The 17550-nt window shown below is 53.4% G+C and overlaps 1 protein-coding gene across 4 annotated transcripts in view; it reads left to right on the top strand.

Moving 5' to 3' along the window:
* The window catches only part of TFDP1 (transcription factor Dp-1), a 41999-nt gene that overhangs the window by 7739 nt on the left and 16710 nt on the right, over positions 1-17550 (top strand). For 2 of the 4 annotated variants that reach the window (XM_072782295.1, XM_072782294.1), the window contains exon 3: positions 11881-11947. In XM_072782295.1, coding sequence (XP_072638396.1) covers positions 11881-11947 — 67 coding nt within the window. Of the gene's footprint in view, positions 1-343; positions 624-7088; positions 7222-11880; positions 11948-17550 lie in introns of those variants that run through there. The other 2 variants (XM_072782292.1, XM_072782293.1) reach the window with 2 other exon arrangements.

Raw genomic sequence — 17550 nt, 5'->3', positions numbered from 1 at the left:
ATTAAGGTTGTTAAACCTATGTTCATTGTTCCATAGGAAAATGTTAATAGTAGGTTTGCTTAGGTTTGCCTTTGTCATTCCAGCAACAGATTTTTTGTTTTGTTTTTTTTTAAAGATTTTATTTATTCACGAGAGACAGAGAGAGGCAGACACACAGGCAGCGGGAGAAGCAGGCTCCATGCAGGGAGCCCGATGTGGTTCTCGATCCCAGGACTCTAGGATCATGCCCTGAGCCAAAGGCAGACGCTCAACTGCCGAGCCACCCAGGTGCCCCGTTTTTAGGTAGTTTAAATGTTTGTCCTGTGTTTGATTGGCTAATATGTATTTGTTCATCTTCATTTAGTGTGATCCTGAGGACTCTCTGCGGTCCAGGCTTAGGACAGTGGCTGGTGTTTTTGTAACTTCCTGAGTCTTGTGACAGTGCAACATAAGTATAGCCCATCAGGCCTGTTCAGCCTGGGGCAAGATCTTCCTTCCTCTGTCTGGAAGTGTTAATGAAAGATGAGTGGATAAAGAAGATGTGGTCTATGTATACGATGGAATATTCCTCAGCCATTAGAAACGACAAATACCCACCATTTGCTTCGACGTGGATGGAACTGGAGGGTATTATGCTGAGTGAAGTAAGTCAGTCGGAGAAGGACAGACATTATATGGTCTCATTCATTTGGGGAATATAAAAAATAGTGAAAGGGAATAAGGGGAAAGGAGAAAAAATGAGTGGGAAATATCAGAAATGGAGACAGAACATGAGAGACTCCTAACTCTGGGAAATGAACTAGGGGTGGTGGAAGGGGAGGTGGGCGGGGGGTGGGGGTGACTGGGTGACGGGCACTGAGGTGGGCACTTGACGGGATGAGCACTGGGTGTTATTCTATATGTTGGCAAATTGAACACCAATAAAAAATAAATTTATAAAAAAAAAAAAAGTAGTGTTAATGACCTGGACTGCCTCGGAGGGCTCTTCTGTTTCTTTTGTTTTATTTGATTCTCAGAAAAATGAGGATTTGAGTGAAAACATCTGAGTGCACCTGTATTGACAGACCCTCAGTCCTTGTTTATGGGAGGGAGGTATTTATGTGGGAGATCATCCTGTAGATTTGTCCCGAGGCTGAGTGTGGGGGCTACGTATGAAGCCCTGCATGAAAGAAAAAAAAAAAAAGCCCCGCACGGCTCTGATGCGGTGAACCTGCTAACCCAGGTCATCCAGAAGCTATTTGTTCCTGGCTGTTGTTAGTACATCAGCATTTCTCAAACCTGTTCTTTTTTGGGATTTAGCTACTTTGTTTGTAATGATATACAGCATAAAAGATGAGTGTTTACCTTGATATTGTCTAAGTAACCTCCCAGTAGGATGGCTGTGGATCTTGAGGTATCTTGTCCTGGTTTTGGGGTGCCCTGATGTGCCCTCCCCCAGCATGAGCACCAGCTTGGGCAGGAGGGAAGTCACAAAATTAAACAATCTCATGGGGTTTTGTAACTGCAGAGAGCTTTGAAATGCTGGCCTGTACCTGGGTGTTAGAGCACTTCCCAGCAGGAAGTAGAGGCTCCCGAGTATACCATCCTCCTGTGGACATACCCCCTCTTCCTCCTTCATGGAGCTGCACGGGGGTGGGAGCATTGAGGAGGTGGTCAGTGTCTGATGCCTGAGGCCCTGACATCTTTGCATCCTAGGTTGTTGTTGAGTGACGCGTGCCTCCGTGTGGACTGTAGGAACTATGCTCACTCTGTACTTCAGAGCACCCCTTCCCCTGGGAAAGGAGAGGGTCCACCTGGGCCCCAAGGAGCTGCCCTGGAGGCTTTGAAGGACCGGGGTCCTCTTGAAACTCCTGGCTCTGGTCACTTGGGTTTTGTTGATAGGGAAGTCGGGTTCTTTCTGAGAGAAAGTGCTCTGCAGTAACTTCTCCAAGAGAGAAGTCAGAGTAGCGTGTTTTTAAATTAGCCAGTAAAATAAAGATGGTCCATGAGCAGACAGGGCTCTGTTACTCCCAGGAGAGGCCTGCAGGCCTGGATCCCACCACCCTCCACATGGAGCCGTGGGACTACGGGCATTTCCTGGAAATGATTTCTGACCAGGACAGAGGCCATGATTCTGAGCGGACCCACATGGCTTCTCCAGGGCTTGGTGACGCGTTGGTAAATAGGGTGACAAGTGTCCTGTCCCTTTTTCAGGGCAGCAAAGATTAGAGGGCTGGCATATCACATGTCCCACCCCGTCTGGCAGCACTTGGACAGGTTCTCACAGTAAGGTGGAGGGCGTTGAAAAACTTGGAGCTCATAGAAGGTCCTCGTAGACGCTCTCCGCAGCTGCAAGCAGTTGGTCCAGTCAGCTCTGGGAGAGGACCCCCTCCTGGTGTGGCTGAGGGACCAGCTCCTTCTTAGGGCTTGAGCTTGGGAACCGAGTTGGGGTGCAGGGGGCAGAGACTGCCAGAGACAGGGTGTAGGGGATGCTGCTTCGCCATTGGGCGCCCAGGGTCTGCAGCCCCGTCCAGCCGCATGCCTCTCCTCACCCTCAGTCTCTCCATAGACAGCTGTGTGCCCCACATTCTCCAGATTGCCCTGACTAGTTGGACGAATTGCATGGGAGGTGGGCTGCAGGAACTCTCAGACTCTGGGGCTCCCCCTTTAGGGGTGGAAGCTGGGGCAGGCCCATCAGAAGGGTGGGTGTGGGGCAGTTCAACAGCATGGACTTTGGTTAAGGAGAGAGCACTCGGTATGGCCATCTGGTTGGTTCAGACCTTGTCATTATAAAGAAGGTGGACTCCTGGTGTACTGGGGGTGACTTAGTGATGAATTGCAGCCCAACCTGCCATTTGGAGACCCTGTCAGGCCCTGTGAGCAGCCTCCCCTGCTCAGCAGGTGTGAAAATGCAGTATGTAACATGTGCAGCTGCTTAGCAGGTTGGCTACAGGAACGCCAGAAAGTGAGATGTAGGCAAATATTTAAAAATTGTTTTGCAGCCATGTTATATCTTCCTGAGACTTTGTATTTTTGCATGCTCTAGAATAAATTTGACATTTTTCTGGCAAAAAGGCAAAGGGTGAAGTGCAGAGTGCAGTCAGATAAGGAGGAAAAGCAGATGCTGTGGTTCTGGCTGCGTGTGTCTAGGAAGGGTTGTAACTCTGGGGAGTAAGAGAGACAAATCCAGGGAGAAACACAGAACCTTGTGTTTTGGTGTGACTAGGAGGCAATTGGCTACCTGTGCTCTTTGAAGCGGGGTGGGGATGGTAGTTCATTGATTCTGCATTTGGTTGACATTTGGGTCCAGCTGGGTGGGTGGAGTGGGGCAGAGGTGGATGGAGACAGTTTATCCTGTGTCTCAAGTGATGGTGCTGAAGCCAAGGGGTATGGGCGTTCCTGCACGGAGTGGAATCCAAGTAATGGGGGATGCTGGGAGGTTTGCCTCCACTGCTGAGTTCAACTGTACTGACTGGTTAGGGGCCGGGGCGGCAAGAACGACTCAAGTCTACTTGGCTCCTGGCAGAGCGCCCACGTGCTCACTGAAACTTCAGAAATCTTGGTCACAATACCCTCCCCCCCCCCCCCCCCGCCCCGCCCCGCCCCAGTCTATCTCACCTGTGCCTCACCCTTTCCCCTCAACTTACTGGGATTGGCAAATTTGACTCCTCCCTCCCGGGTCGCCCTGACCCTGGACTTGAGGCTCTCTCTTGAGAGTCTGGGTTTCTTATGGCAGCTCACTGGAGTGCCCTCCTGGTGTGAGCCGCTCCTTTTCCTCTTCAAACTTGCCCTTCTACTCTCCAGCCACCACTGTCCTGCCTGTGGCTCAGGGCCAGCATTCTGTGACCTTCCATCCTGCTCTGTCTGGTCTGTGGACATGGGCCTCTGCTCCATTGGCTCTTCTACTATCTTGGTTTCATTTCTGTGGTTCCCCCTCTGGGTCCTGACCTCCCATCTAGGCTGCATCCTTACCCGTCCCTTATCATCTCTAGATCTTGTTACCCTTGGGACCCCACATGCTTTGTTTTATCCAGCCTTATGCTTTATCTAGTTACAGAACACAGTGTTTCAGTAAGAACTGAAAGGATAGCAGAAAGCCAGCAGTTACTAAAAGTCATAGTCCAGGTGACTCTACTGTCAATACTCTGGTGGTGATTTGCGGGGGTAACTCCCAGGTGTGTGTTTAAACTTGCACATCTATTGTACAGTTTGATGTAAATGAACTTCCACATTCTGTTCCCTGCTGTCTTACTGCACAGCTTCTCCTAGATACACTGGTAACTATAAATATAAATAAGATAATACTTTCGTGGAACATTTGAGACCGATGTGCAAGTGCAGAGAGAATATGGTGGTGACCTCCTGCACCCCATCCCCATCCTGAGTAATCTTGCTTGTGGCCGTTTATCTGTGTCTCCGCCTGAGTGATTGTGAAGCTGGTTACAAACATGTTGCCTCCTCATTAAGTATTCTGGTGTGTATCTCTAAAAATACCCAAAATAATGCACAATAGTTTGTTAGTATTGTTGGAGAGCTAGTGTCTGGGGATGTGAACGATTCGTGTCAGTGTCAAGCTAGTATTTTGTTTGGATGTGTTCATGTATTTTGGTTCTGCTGATGGGCATTTAGTTTGTCTTCAGGAGCTTCCTCCTCTGTAAGCACAGTTGGGACAAGCACCCTTATTGGCAGGCTCTTGCAGTGGCACTTTGTGGGCAACCTTGGAAGTATGCTGGCGTCTCTGTGGGGCAGGCAGATTGGGTGGAGGCAGGAGGGCCAGCTCACTGTGCTGTTTACGGCAGGGGTGCTGGATATAGTGCTCCTACTTGTATCATTTCTACTTTATTCTTTTGTCCACTTGGAACCGTTTTTTATGTGATAAACTGTAACTCTACCTTATAGTTTTTTTGCGTAGTGTGCTGCCTCCAGTTGCTTTGTGAGATTACTGTGGTGCCTTTTTTAAAAAAAATTTTTTATTGGAGTTGATTTGCCAACATTTAGCATAACACCCAGTGCTCATCCCACCAAGTGCCCCCCTCAGTGCCCGTCACCCAATCACCCCAACCCCCCACCCACCTCCCCTTCCACTGCCCCTTGTTCGTTTCCCAGTGTTAGGTGTCTCTCATGTTCTGTCACCCTCACTGATATTTTCATTCATCCACTCTCCTTTCCCTTTATTCCCTTTCACTAATTTTTATATTCCTGTGGTGCCCTTTCTGTGCAAGGACTGGACTGGCGGCAGGTGGGGAAGGCAGGAAAGTGCGCAGAGTTGAGGAGGGCTCTGGCTTAGGCAAGTCCTCCTGCCCTGCTCAGTCAGTGTTTCTCGGCTCACTCAGGCCACCTGGAAGTGTGCTGCTATTGTCCAATTTGGCTGCAGCTGCACTGGCTTCCAGTCTAGGACCTGAAGAGTCCCAATACCTTGAGGTCCCTGTGGGCAGGACTGCATCTGAGCTCTCTCACCTGGTCCGCGGTGGGGTTCGTGCACTTCTGGGCTGCGGTGGGGGGGTTGCCTTGAGTTCCCTGCCTTGTGGGCCTGCTGCGGGGTAGCTTGTGTTGCCAGAGCAAGGGAGCAGCAGCGGAGAGAGGGGGGAGGGTTGGAGTGAGATCCACAGACACACAGGGAGAGAGAGACGAGCCAGCAAGACCCAGCTCCTGAAACCTGACCTGGCCTTTGCAGATCCCATCACTAGGTCAGGCCTCACTCATGGAGAGGGGATTAGGTGGTTCCCCCTTACCTCCCACCCTGGGAGCCTGCAGGGTGCCCGCAGGCTGTGTCCGCTGTGTCCACTGGACTTGCCCTGTCCTTGGTGCTGGAGGCCCTGTCCTGTGGCTCTGCATTTGAGGGAGGGTCTACATGGGACCCATGGGGTGGAGTGAGGGCCAGGTCCCACTGCAGGTCCCCCCTGAAACGGGAGGTGTTGAGCAGCGTTTGGCATTCTGTGGTATGATTTGCAGTGTTGAGGTTTCTGCCCCGTGGCTGTGGCGTGTATCCATCAGGGAGCCAGGGAGTCTCCTGTGTGGCCCCGTGGGTGCTGTGATTCCTGGGAGTTGGTGTCTCTGTTGGCCTCTGTGGAAGGACTCCACTGCCCTCTTCCACACCCATCACTGCTGGTAGCACTGTGTCTGCCTCCTGCCGGCACTCCCAGCAGCACTCCATGCCCCCTCGGCCCAGACGTGCTTCTGATACTGTGGTTGGGTGCTGGCCACCGCTGCGTGTGCAAAGGGGCCCCTGTAAGGAGTATCACTGGGGGCTGGGGGCAAGGTCAGTAGAGGAGGGTGGTCCCTCTCTCAAGGCCCTTGTAGCTTCCTTCAGGTGCCCCACGTTTTGTGTGACTGTCCCTGAGGAGATCTGTGTGTAGGTTTCTCTTTCTCTGCTGGCTTTTCCACGTTTCCATGTCCTCATTGACTCTCCATCCGTTCATTGGCCCCGTTTGGGTGCTTTCATGCTTCTGTCTTTGAATGACTAGCCTACTGCCTCTTCTAGGAGGTGAAGTTCTGTTGGAGCGTCTTGCCATTTGTTTGAGACTGCTGCTTGGGTGCCACCACTCAGCCCTTCCCAGCCTCCGTGCCGGGCTGGGGGACCGCTTCGATCTGGACTTGCCATGGGGGTTGTCTGCCCAGGCCTCTGTCCTGCCTTAAGGGGCTTCTGTTCCCCCGTGGGGACTTGTATTCCGTGGTAGGTAACCTGTTTGGAAGTAGAAAGTGTGCAGAGGTGGTGGGAAGCATGGGGCCTGCCCATGGAGGGGGGCAGTGAGGCAGCCCTGGCCTCCCCTCCCACCGGGAGCTGCGCCCTGCTGCCCTGTCACAGGCTTCATCTCCAACGGGCCCTGAGCTCTGGGGCTCTGTCCTGCTTGTCATGCGGGCGCCCAGAGGGAGTCTGTCTCATGGGGTGTGTTTCAGGGAGAGGATGGGGGTAGGGGGCGATGATGGGGTGGGTGGAGGGGGAGGAGATCCAGGGTGGGCGGCAGGATGAGGCAGGGCCTTGCTGTGGCCCTCGCGCCTTGTGGGGGGTAGAGGGCGCTTGGAGGGACATGGGTGGACTTTCTGAAGCCTGGAGCCTGGTGACTTCTGGCTCGTTCTGTGAATCATCTAAAGTGGTCTTAATCCCCTTTCTGTCTGCCCTTGCAGTTGGCTCAGCTCTCCAGGCGGCTTGGTGACTTTCTGTGGGAGCGGGATCCTCGTTGCCCACATGAGAACATAGCAGCTGGTTTTGTTTTCATGTAGCACAAACATGAAAGGATGAATGCCATGTTTGTAAGAAAAACGGTTAGTTGTGGCACACGAGTGCTTCTGCTTTTGGTTTATGTGTTAACACAAATTTAGCATTTTGGTGTTTTTCTTACTGGAGGGTAGGTTTGCATTTTGAGTATAAAGACTCTGTCCTCACGCTTCTGCTGCTGTCGTGGGCCACTGTACCTGCTGCGCACGGGAGGGGTGCAGCCCTCGTGGGCTGTGCACCTCCAGATGAAGTAGACCTGCACAGCCTGCTGCACTCAAGTGTGTCTCTCCACAGAGAGCGGAATTGGGGGATGCGAGCTGGGTGGGGCCTGGGCTTCGTGTGGAAACTGTGTTGTGCTGTGAGTGTGGGCAGTTGGGCAGGATGAACCAGCACTGGAGCCAGTGTAGGTCATCCGTACAGGGAAGCCAGTTGGCCTCAAGAGTGTCCTGCTTGGTATCGCAGCTGCCAGGCCTCTGCTGCCTGAGTAGTCAGCGGTGATCCTGCCAGCCGGGCACCACAGGGCTCGCTTACTCCCAGGCCATCGCTCCTTGTGGACGCACTCATCAGGTGCTGTTGTCTGAGGTCAGGAAACCTAGATACGTTACTTTGGTCATGGCTGTTTGTCTTTGATAATTGGCAATGAGTGGTCTTACACCAGGAAATTTGTGCCAAATCTGTGTGCTACTGTTAAAGTTTGTTTCAGAAATATATTGAATGACTTCCCAGTTGATGAAAAGAAGCATTTTTTTTCCCTTAGGTTCTGTAGCAAAACGATTGACCACTGTCGTCATTGCTGTGAAACAAAGGACCCCAAAGCTCAGTGGTTAAAATAATAGTAAATGTTTATTCTCCTGCAGGGTTTCTGTGGGTCAGAATTTGGGAGTGGCTGGGTTGCAGTGGAGACACTGCCCGGCTCTGCAGCCACCAGAAAGTGTGTACCCAAAGCACTGGCCTCCACGGCAGCTGTACCCACGGGCCTTGTCACCTCTCCTGGTGACCCACAGTGGGACACAGCATACCATCTCGCCATCTCTGTTCCCACCTCGCCCCCAGGCGAGGACAGGTCTGCCTGATGGTGTGGCGATTTCCTGGAGCCTGACGCCCCAGCCCCAGCAGAGTGCCTGGGGCCCGTGGTTTCCCAGTTCTGTCTCATATGTTGGTCACCATCCCCCAGGCTTGGGGTACAAGCTGTTCTCCACATCACCCGTGAACAAGAGCATTAAAAGTAGTGTTTTTGTTTTTCTCATTTTGTTAGTGAAAAACAAGCTCGCACCTCTTGTGATTCTGACACATGTTCTGTCTCCAAACAGATCATTTCTGTGTCTGGAAGACTTGCTGTGGGGTAAACTGGTCACCGTCCTGAGTGTGGACAGTGTAGGCGTCCACAGGAGCTGGTTGCCAGCTGCTTAGCTTCTTTCTAGGTCAGATTTGTTGTCCTGTGGTTCTTAGGCTCCGAACTGAAAACCAGGCTTGGGAATAAGACAGGTGTGTCTTTCCTGACCTGGCAGCTCTGGGCAGATGATCCCATCAGAGGCAGTGCATTTCCAGAAATGGCACCTATAGCCTCCAGGCGTTGTCGCACCTGGGGGGCTGCCAGCGTCTGGTGGTGGTGGCCTGTGTGCTGCTGGTCTAACAGTGAAGGGCAAACTGCGTCAGACAGGGTCTTCCCAGCCTGAGATCTGGACTCGTGCTGCTGGGACAGTATGCTCTGGATGTTGCAGCCGCTTTGTGCCTGGCCACTGCCCATCACTGGGCTCTCACGGGACAGAGTGAGGCTGGGCCCGGCCTGCTGCACAGGTGGTGGGTGCACCGCCCATATTAAAATTCCCAGCCCCCCTTTTACACGAGCTCTTTGGGAGTACAAGAGACAGGAATCTGACCGAGCATGAGCACTCAGGGTTCATGTGAGGGTTTTCCTGGTATCACGGAGCAGACCTGATACTTGTGGGGGACCTGTCTCTTGTCCAGTGCTTGTGTGGCTCCTTCATCCTCTGGGCTCTGCAGCTGCCTTCCTTTATGTCTTGTCCGTTGGTTCTCCAGTGGCTCCTCAGCTCTGGGTCCTGACATTGAGACTGGTAGGGACTGGCCTCTTCATCCATTCCCAGACTTTTCCAGAAAAGGTTGTGCTGGTCTCTTCCCGCCCAGGCCGCCCATTGGGTGCTACTGCAGGCAGCCCGTGGTGGGGGAAGATGAAGCCCTTCTGTTCCAGGGAGGACGGGCTGCTCTGACCTATAGCTCGAGTCAGACTGGGTGTTCCCCAGGGGGACTTGGGGCTTCCCAGCTTGGTTCTTGCTTTGGGTTGTGAGGGTTGCTAGGGTTGTGCCACTGCTGTGCCAACCATGAGCGCCATCTCTATGGGACAGGGGTGGCAGCATTCTTGGCATTCCAGTGAACGGCCAGTGAGCGCCAGAGCGGCACGTGCAGTGGCACCAGATCAGGGCAGATGCTGGGTCCCACGAGTCCTACCGGGGTAGACTCGTGAGGGCAGTCAGGCCCTGTTCTCATCGGGTCTTTGTCCAGCGTCCACTCATGCATCTGCTCTGGTGTGAAGGATTGTGGACAGGGCCTTCAGGGCCACATCTATGGGATTGAGGAGCCCTTGGGGCTGTGGGAAGGAGGAGCTGGCAGCGCCGGTGATGTGCCGGGGAGGGGGGTGTCTGGGGCTGTCTGACAGGTGCTGCTGTCATTGTGGGGGCACTGAGGCACTCCCCTGCTATAGCTAGGTCCTCGCTTCAAGGTACTTGGTGTCTTGTGGCTCTGGGGCACTTGGAGCCTGTTTGCTGGGACCAGTCTGTTTTGGGCTCCATCGGCAAGTGGAAAGTCTTCCTCACCCACTTCCTGGCCAGTGATCTTCTAACCCAGCCAGGCCTCAATCTGCCATTGTCCTCCTGGGCACACATCCTTGGTCCCTTGGTTTCTTTGGGAAGTTGGGGTTTTGGAGAGTCCAGGAAGCTTTGCTGGGCTCCAAGGCTGTGCAGGTAGTCCCTCACATGTGTAGGCCTGACTTCCATCTCAGGTGGAGTCAGTGAGTTGGGATATATACTCTTGGTTTCTTGTGTGGATGATGCATTTAGTTTGTTCACTGTGCATCCAGTAGAGACCGTAAACCCACCCCTGGGATGCCGCGGGGCCTGAGGTGGGGGTTCTCCCATGCCAGGTTCAGGTGAGCTGTGCTTGTGTGTACTCCAGGCTCATCACTGCCACATGTGTGCTTGGGAGATGTGCTTCTGGAAGCTGCAAACCTCAGGCTCCTCATAGGACACAGGCTCTGGCCTCAAGCCATGGCCCCTGGAGCCTCAAGCTGTGGCCCCTGGGGACTGCATTTGCTCAGGGTGGGAAGATGATGGGGCTTCGGATACCCTGGCTTCCTGGAGGAGCAAGATGATGCTGGAAGCTGGGCTTAGATCTGCTTACAGGCTGGCCTGTGCTCACACATCCCATGAGGAGCCTCCAGCACACAGACGTGAGCTTCTGTGAATGCATGGTTCCTGTGGGTGGACATAGGTGTGAGTCCCTGAGCAACTAGGCATTCTGGGGTGGCGGGGGGGTGCTCTCACCAGGCCAGAAATTCCACTGCGCTGGCTGCTGGTGGTCAGAAGCCTGAGCAGGAGGGAGAAGAGACTTGTCTCTTGAGATGAACTGACCTGTGTTGTGGTTTGTGTGCATGCGTGTACTTAGGCACATGCGTGTTCATGTGTGGGTGTTGATGCCTCTGTATGGATGTGTGTGTACACCTGTGTATGTGTACACGTGTATGAGCTGGTGTAAGTAGTGCATGTGGCAAGGCAGGTGTTAGGAGGCTTGGTTTCCCAGGCACCCCCCCATCCCCAGCAGAGCTGCCTGTGTTGATTCAGTGAGGCATGCAGACGCCCTCTGTTGATGCCTGGTGGGGATGGAGGAGCTCTTGGCTCTGAACTCAAGGATGCTGGCATCACAATAGGCACTAACAGTGCAGGTGCCCACAACTAACTTATGCAAGTCTCCATTTTTCCAGTGGAAAATCTAGAAGAGACAAAAGCAGAAAGCACGTCAGCAATCATTCCTAGACCTGGACACGACCACTTGTAGTGTCCTAGGTGGTCCTGCAGACCCTCCCTGTGCATTGTGTGCCATGGGTTGTGACCTTATTTCCCTGGTGCCCCCAGTGTGCTCGTGCTGTCAGCAGGCACCGCTGTATGGGTGTGGCCTGGCATCTGCACGTGGTTGCCCCACTCATGAGATGGGGCGCCCAGGGTGTCAGGCACCCCTGCCATCCTGCTGTGTCCCCTGTTGTGCATATAAGTACTTTACGCCCAGTTTCAGGAGGAACTGCTATGTCCAGGGCTGTGACCATGCCCTCTTCTCAGGTCAATCACTAGTCTGCTTTCAAGATGGTTAGATGAATTTTCATGCTTACCCAAGGTGTGCCCCTGCTGCTCTCATACTTGCCATGTAATATGTACGTTGATCTAACAGACAAAAGCTGTTTGACTAACGGGTCAAGGGCTTACTTTCAAAGGCTGAAGTCTTCACGTGATCTTTTTTCACACTGAGTGTCCAGTTAGAGAGCTCAGCACTGGGGAGGCCCTGCACTCCCTGCACAGCTTCCTGCACTTGTTTGCATCACCACGGCCATGTGGTCTTTCATGCTTTATTTTACGCGCCGCTCAGGCAGGCTGGCTTGTCCTCCCAGATGTCCTATTTATTGTTGTTGTTGCTTTCCGCAGGCCGGTCTAATTGAAGCCAACGGAGAACTCAAGGTCTTCATAGACCAGAATCTTAGTCCTGGAAAAGGTAAGGCGCCTCTTTCTGAAACGCCATTCTGTTTTTGTTGTTTTTTTAAAGATTTTATTTATTTATTCATGATAGACAGAGAGAAAGAGAGGCAGAGACACAGGCAGAGGGAGAAGCAGGCTTCATGCCCGGAGCCTCACATGGGACTCGATCCCGGGATTCCAGGATCGTGCCCTGGGCCAAAGGCACAGGCGCTAAACCACTGAGCCACCCAGGGATCCCTAACGCCATTCTGTTGTACGAGTGTTCCATGTGGTGTATGTGTGAGTTTCTTTGGTGCAAGAGTCCTGCTTTGAGGGTGCCTGGGCCCCCCAGTGAAGTCAGCCAGACATCACCTGCAGGCACACATCTGTAGTGCAGTTCATTTTGGTGTGTAAGCCACATACTGTTTGCAGAAATTTGGGAATGTGAGGTGCCAAGAACCCAGGTCACATGGTTTCCTCCACCTCACGGCTCTTCAGGTGTCTGCTCTGGACACGGGCCCCAACCAGAACAGACTCAGATGCAAGGCTTGTGGTGCATACCTCATGTGCGGATGAGCATCTTCCTCGTCAGGAAGCCGTGTGTGTCTGTTCAGTGGCTCATTGGAGTTGAGGGGTGAGCATGGGGGTGGATTGGTCAAAGCCACTTTTCCCGAGGGCCCCATGGTTCCCCTTGTAGTGATCATGTCAGAGTGTGCTAGTTGTCTCCTTGGGTAGGCTAGCTGTGGAAGTGTTGCATCAGAGGAGATGCTCCTTCCAGCGTGGATGTGTGAGACTATGGAGCTCATAGTGGCTGGGTCACTTCACTGCCTCTTCTCTGTCCACACCAGCCAGGCTGAGGCCTGCACAAGTGACCTCTTGGGTCCCGCTGTAGCTTCAGGGGAGTTAGAGCTGGGTGTTGTGTCCTAGCCCCTTCCTGCCTGTCTGCTGTGGCAAGTGGGATGGCAGCCCAGCCACTCCTGCCCCATGGGGCCCTTGCCTGTGTGGCTCAGCAGGCCAATGTGGTTTGGGGCAGTGGGCTCATGCTCCGTCCCCTCTGTTGCTTTGGGATGTCACCTTCAGATGCCCATGGAGGCTCTCTTGCCCTTCAGGGCCCTTGGCCTGCGCCCTGTCCAGGCTCGGCTGGTGCGCTTCCTTATCCTGCTGGCTGCTGCCTCCACTTGCTCTCCTGGTTTCTCTGCTTTTGTGAAGGCCATAGGCAGAGTCCTGCTTCTTTGTGGATCCCTTGCTCTTCAGCTTCCTGCGTAGGGTTGGAGAGTCCACCAAGGGGCTCAGTGTGTAGCTTTCACTGTCCATAGATTGCATGAGTGAGAGACGCTGTAGTGTAATTAGCAGGACACTTAGCATTTCAGGAGTTGTAGGCATGACATGTTTTGTCAAACTGATGGAGCAGAAATAACCATGAAAAAAACCCCACAAACTTTGTTCCTTTGGAAATGATGGAAATCTTTCATTCTGGTGTTTACATTGAATTCTTCACTGTTGGGATACTCTGTGAGAGCCTTGCTTGTTATCACAGGCTGCTTGTCCCCTTTCCCTGCTTATGAATAGCTGTGTCCTGCAGAGTTTGATGGTGAGGCAGAGGTTTGAGAGGCACCAGAAAACAGCTCCTTGAGTCCACGAGGCAACATTCTGGTGTCAGTTGCCTGCTGACATGTGCTAAAGTACTTGGTGTCTCCTCAGTGTGATCTGGCCCCCCTGCAGCCCCCTGTGCGCCCTGCAGCGGGTTCTGTGTTCTGCCCCTCGAGGTTCTCCTGGCTTCTGCCTCTGCGTCTGTGCCCCTCCAGGACCAGGACGCCTCGCAGGTGCTCGGGTTCCTTGTGGGGCTCCTGCCCCACACCATCTCTGCGACCTGCTGCCCGTGCAGGCTTCTCATGCACTTCCACAGAAGTTGTTTTAATACAGAGCTGTTTGTGGGGCCGGGCTGCTAGGTGCTGTTCTGGCCCTGAGGGAGTGGGACCAGGTGCCTGAATGCTGCCTTCTGGTGCACAGGCTCTATCCCGTATCATCTGCCCGTCGAGACTGTTTCTACCTGCAGCCTCCTTTGCTTTGGGCTCCGAGATTTTGAGGTTAATTTTAGGCAACAGACTAAAGCAGCTGCTGATTTGAGCTGTTCACTTTGGGTCATTCATTGGTGTTTCATTTGGTTGAGGAGACCTTGGGTGTTGCATCGCGTTGTCTTTTTTTTTTTTTTTTTTTTTTTGTAGATTTTATTTATGTATTCATGAGAGACATGGAGAGAGAGGCAGAGACACAGGCAAAGGGAGAAGCAGGTTCTGTGTAGGGAGCCCGATGTGGGGCTCGATCCCTGGACTCTGGGATCACGCCCTAGGCCAAAGGCAGATGCTCAACCACTGAGCCACCCAGGTGTCCCTGCGCCGTGTTGTCTGATTCAGTGGTCACTGCAGGCACTTCCCGAGGACATTTGGCACAAGCTCAGCGTGGGTCACGGTGAGTGAGGCCAGACCCTGTGCACCAGCCTTTCCAGGAGCCCGGAGTCATCATGGCCAGTGGTGTGTGCCAGAGAGCGGGTCTCTGTGGAGTGCCTGTGAGGGGCAGGAGCTGGCTTTCACTGTAGCGGTTCAACTGTGGGGTGGGGAGAAGTCACGAAGAGGGCTGTGGCCCGGGCCCGGTGCGGGTTGGGCATTGCAGGGCAGGGGCTAGTCTCACTGTACCCTGTGTGCTGTGCCTGCCAGGCCAGTTTGCCCCAACTTTCCAGTCTACCCACTGAGAATTTGGGAACAGGCCAGTACCTGAATTGCACTGCACCCTGGGGACCCTTTTGCCCCCAGCTGGTACTGATGAGGCCTCCCCCGCCTGCTCCTGCCCAGGTTCTGGCCAGGATGCCCCTCACACTGGGGTCCCACATGCTTCCATGCGGGCTTTGCAGCTCTTGCCCTGTTGGTTGGGTCCTGACGGCAACTCAGCTCACCATCTTGGCCTCCAGTGCTGCCCATGACTCTCTTCTGCCTGTGTCTTTTTGCTGCTGTGTGGGGCCCATTTCCAGATCCCAGTGTCCACAGGCTTCTCCAGAGGCAGAGACTGTGGGAGGCATGCTGTGCATGTGAGAGAGGCTTGTTTCATGGAGTTGTCCCAGTTGATGAGGGGGTTGGCAGGTCTGAAATCTGCAGGCTGGACACAGGCAGGGGCCGGGGCTCTAACCCTAAGGCAGCGCTCCTTCCTCCTTGAGGAAACCCAGCTTCTGCTCTGAAAACCTTTGTCGGGTAGTTCTGGAGGGTGGTCTCTCTTCCCTGAAGTCGGCTTACTGGTTCCAGAGCAGCCCTGGCTGGCCTGTGAATGGGCAGCTGAGAACGGGCCTTGGTAAGTGGGCTTATCCTGTTAGTCGTCACAGTTGCAAGATTCAGAAAGCTGTTACCCCCAGAAAAACGCACTGAAGTCACCACATTCTGTACCCCTGGCCCTGAGGGCCAGAGCCCCCGATGCCATTGGCGATGGTGAATCCTATGTGTGACAGCACTGGGTTGCTTCTGGTGTTTTGCCAGTGGTGGTGATGCCATGTGAACCTTTGCATGCACTTTTGTTCCTGTGTTCTGAGCAGATGCTCAGGACTGGGTACTGGACCACGTGGCTCATGTGCATGGCTGCACCAAACACGTGAATGCCCAGCCCTGCATACCCGCAGCAGCCATGTTTTGGGTCCTGGTGGCCCAGTGGGTCTGAGCCCCTCTGCTCCCGGGCCTTCGTGCTGGTTGGGTCTGTCCAGGTGCTTTGCTGGCCCAGTTTCTTGCTGATGCTCCTGCCTGGTTCTCTTCTTCAGCCATCCGGCTGCTGCTTTGGGGTTCAGGCCGTTGTCCCCTGCCACGCGGGCACCCTCTGCTCCCGATGCGCCTGCTGCCTGCCTGCCCTCTGCACACAGCCAGCCTTCTTCCTCTCACCCAATCTCTGTTGGCCCATCAGCCTTACTCACACCCCTTCGGCAAAGTTCTTATTTATCAAACATGCTCACTGCAGAAACTGCAAGGGTACTTCAGAATTCAGTTAAAAATGTAAAGGTACATGTATGTGTGTATTCACTATTCTGTACACACTCTCCGATGGCGGCATACAGGTGTGTCCTGTTGGTGTGTGCTTGTCCTGTCCCCGTGGTTGTGTGACTTAACACTTGTCTGTCGCTGGGCCATTCCTGGAGTTCCTAGTGCTGCCCATTGTCGCCTGGTGCCTTCTTGGTGGAGAGTTGTAAGACATGTTGATTGTTGACAGAGACCCGTCCTTTTCCCGAACAGCTCTGTGCCTGTGTGCGCTCCGTGTGTGTGTGTGTGGGGGGGGGGCAGATGCACGTCTGGCTGGTGACAGACACCTCCCGCTTCTACATCAGTGTTGTGTCTCCCCTTGGAAGGGTTCTAAGGCAGGGGAGGTGAGATTTCAGTGGTGCCGTGTGGCTGAAAGCCTGGTGTTGCTGTGTGATTCTAGAGACATGGACACTGTTCCCTCCCAGAGGCGCATGCGCCTGCACACATGGTGGGTCGGTCCAGGCTGATATTCGTGCGGCGGTTGGGAAAGGACCCTGTGCAGGAGGAAATGGCAGAACTCACTCGGCCCCCCGGGGCATGTGCCACAGAGGCCCCAGCTTATCTCCTCCCAGCTGTGTGAACCCAGGGGACACCTAAAGCCTAGATGACGTCCCAACCTCTGAACCCTGCTGCTGGGCTTGCTATGACTGCCACGGTGCAAAAGAGACAGGTGCTGCACAAATAAGCAGTGAGGGCGTCGTCCACCTGCCACTGTCCGAGCCAGTGTCCTGAGAGTCCTGAGATGCAGTGCCCCTCAGACCAGGGCAGGGGGTGGCACCTGCAGAGCCCGTTTCCCCCTTCAGGGTGCTTGGCTGGGGAGCAGTGAGCACGTGGGGTGGCGTGGCTGTCGTGATGGTCCCCAAGTGAGCTCATCCTGAGAAGGACACCATTGGTGGTGATCCAGTGCCCACTGTGTGGGGTAGCACCTGCCATCGCCTGGGGCAGACCTTCTCTGGCACCAGTTCTAATGGCCCTTTCAGCCACATCAGTGCACAGAGTGTCTGGTGTGGTGGGCAGGATAGGAAGTTCTCAGAACTTAAAAATGGTTAAAATTATGTCCAAGAAAATATTAAACCCCATAATTTCATCATTTAAGATATCTTAAAACCTATAGATATTAATGGATTGTGATTATTATAATATGATTACATAGTATTTTTAGTATCCTTTTACTGTTACAGTTAGAGCAGTTCAGATCACGTATGTTCCTAGTGCATTTTCTTGCTAGGAAAGGAATCCTCCATTTCATGATGTTATATTTCAAAATACCTTGCATATTTCCCTAAATAAATGGCTTGAAGTCCAGTTCACAGTATTCTAGTGAGTAGATCTCTAGGCCGGTGTTGTGACTAAACTGGTTCCCGTCCCCCATGTGAGGGGTTGAGTGTGTGGTGGTCCTTGTCAGAAGAGGATGTTAAACAATTCTAATTTCTGTGATCACATTAAACCAGAAATGAAATTCCATCCTTGAGATTGACAAAAAGGGACATGTCTTCCTGAGTCAGCAGTTGACAGGAACTTGGGAGATGGATACTTGCTGGGTGGGCGTGTGTGTGTGTGTGTGTTGTGTGTGTGCATGGATGTGCTGGGC

Source organism: Canis lupus, chromosome 17 (genome assembly GCF_048164855.1).
Source record: "Canis lupus baileyi chromosome 17, mCanLup2.hap1, whole genome shotgun sequence".
NCBI lineage: Eukaryota > Metazoa > Chordata > Mammalia > Carnivora > Canidae > Canis > Canis lupus.
This window is presented reverse-complemented; position numbering and strand designations above follow the sequence as displayed.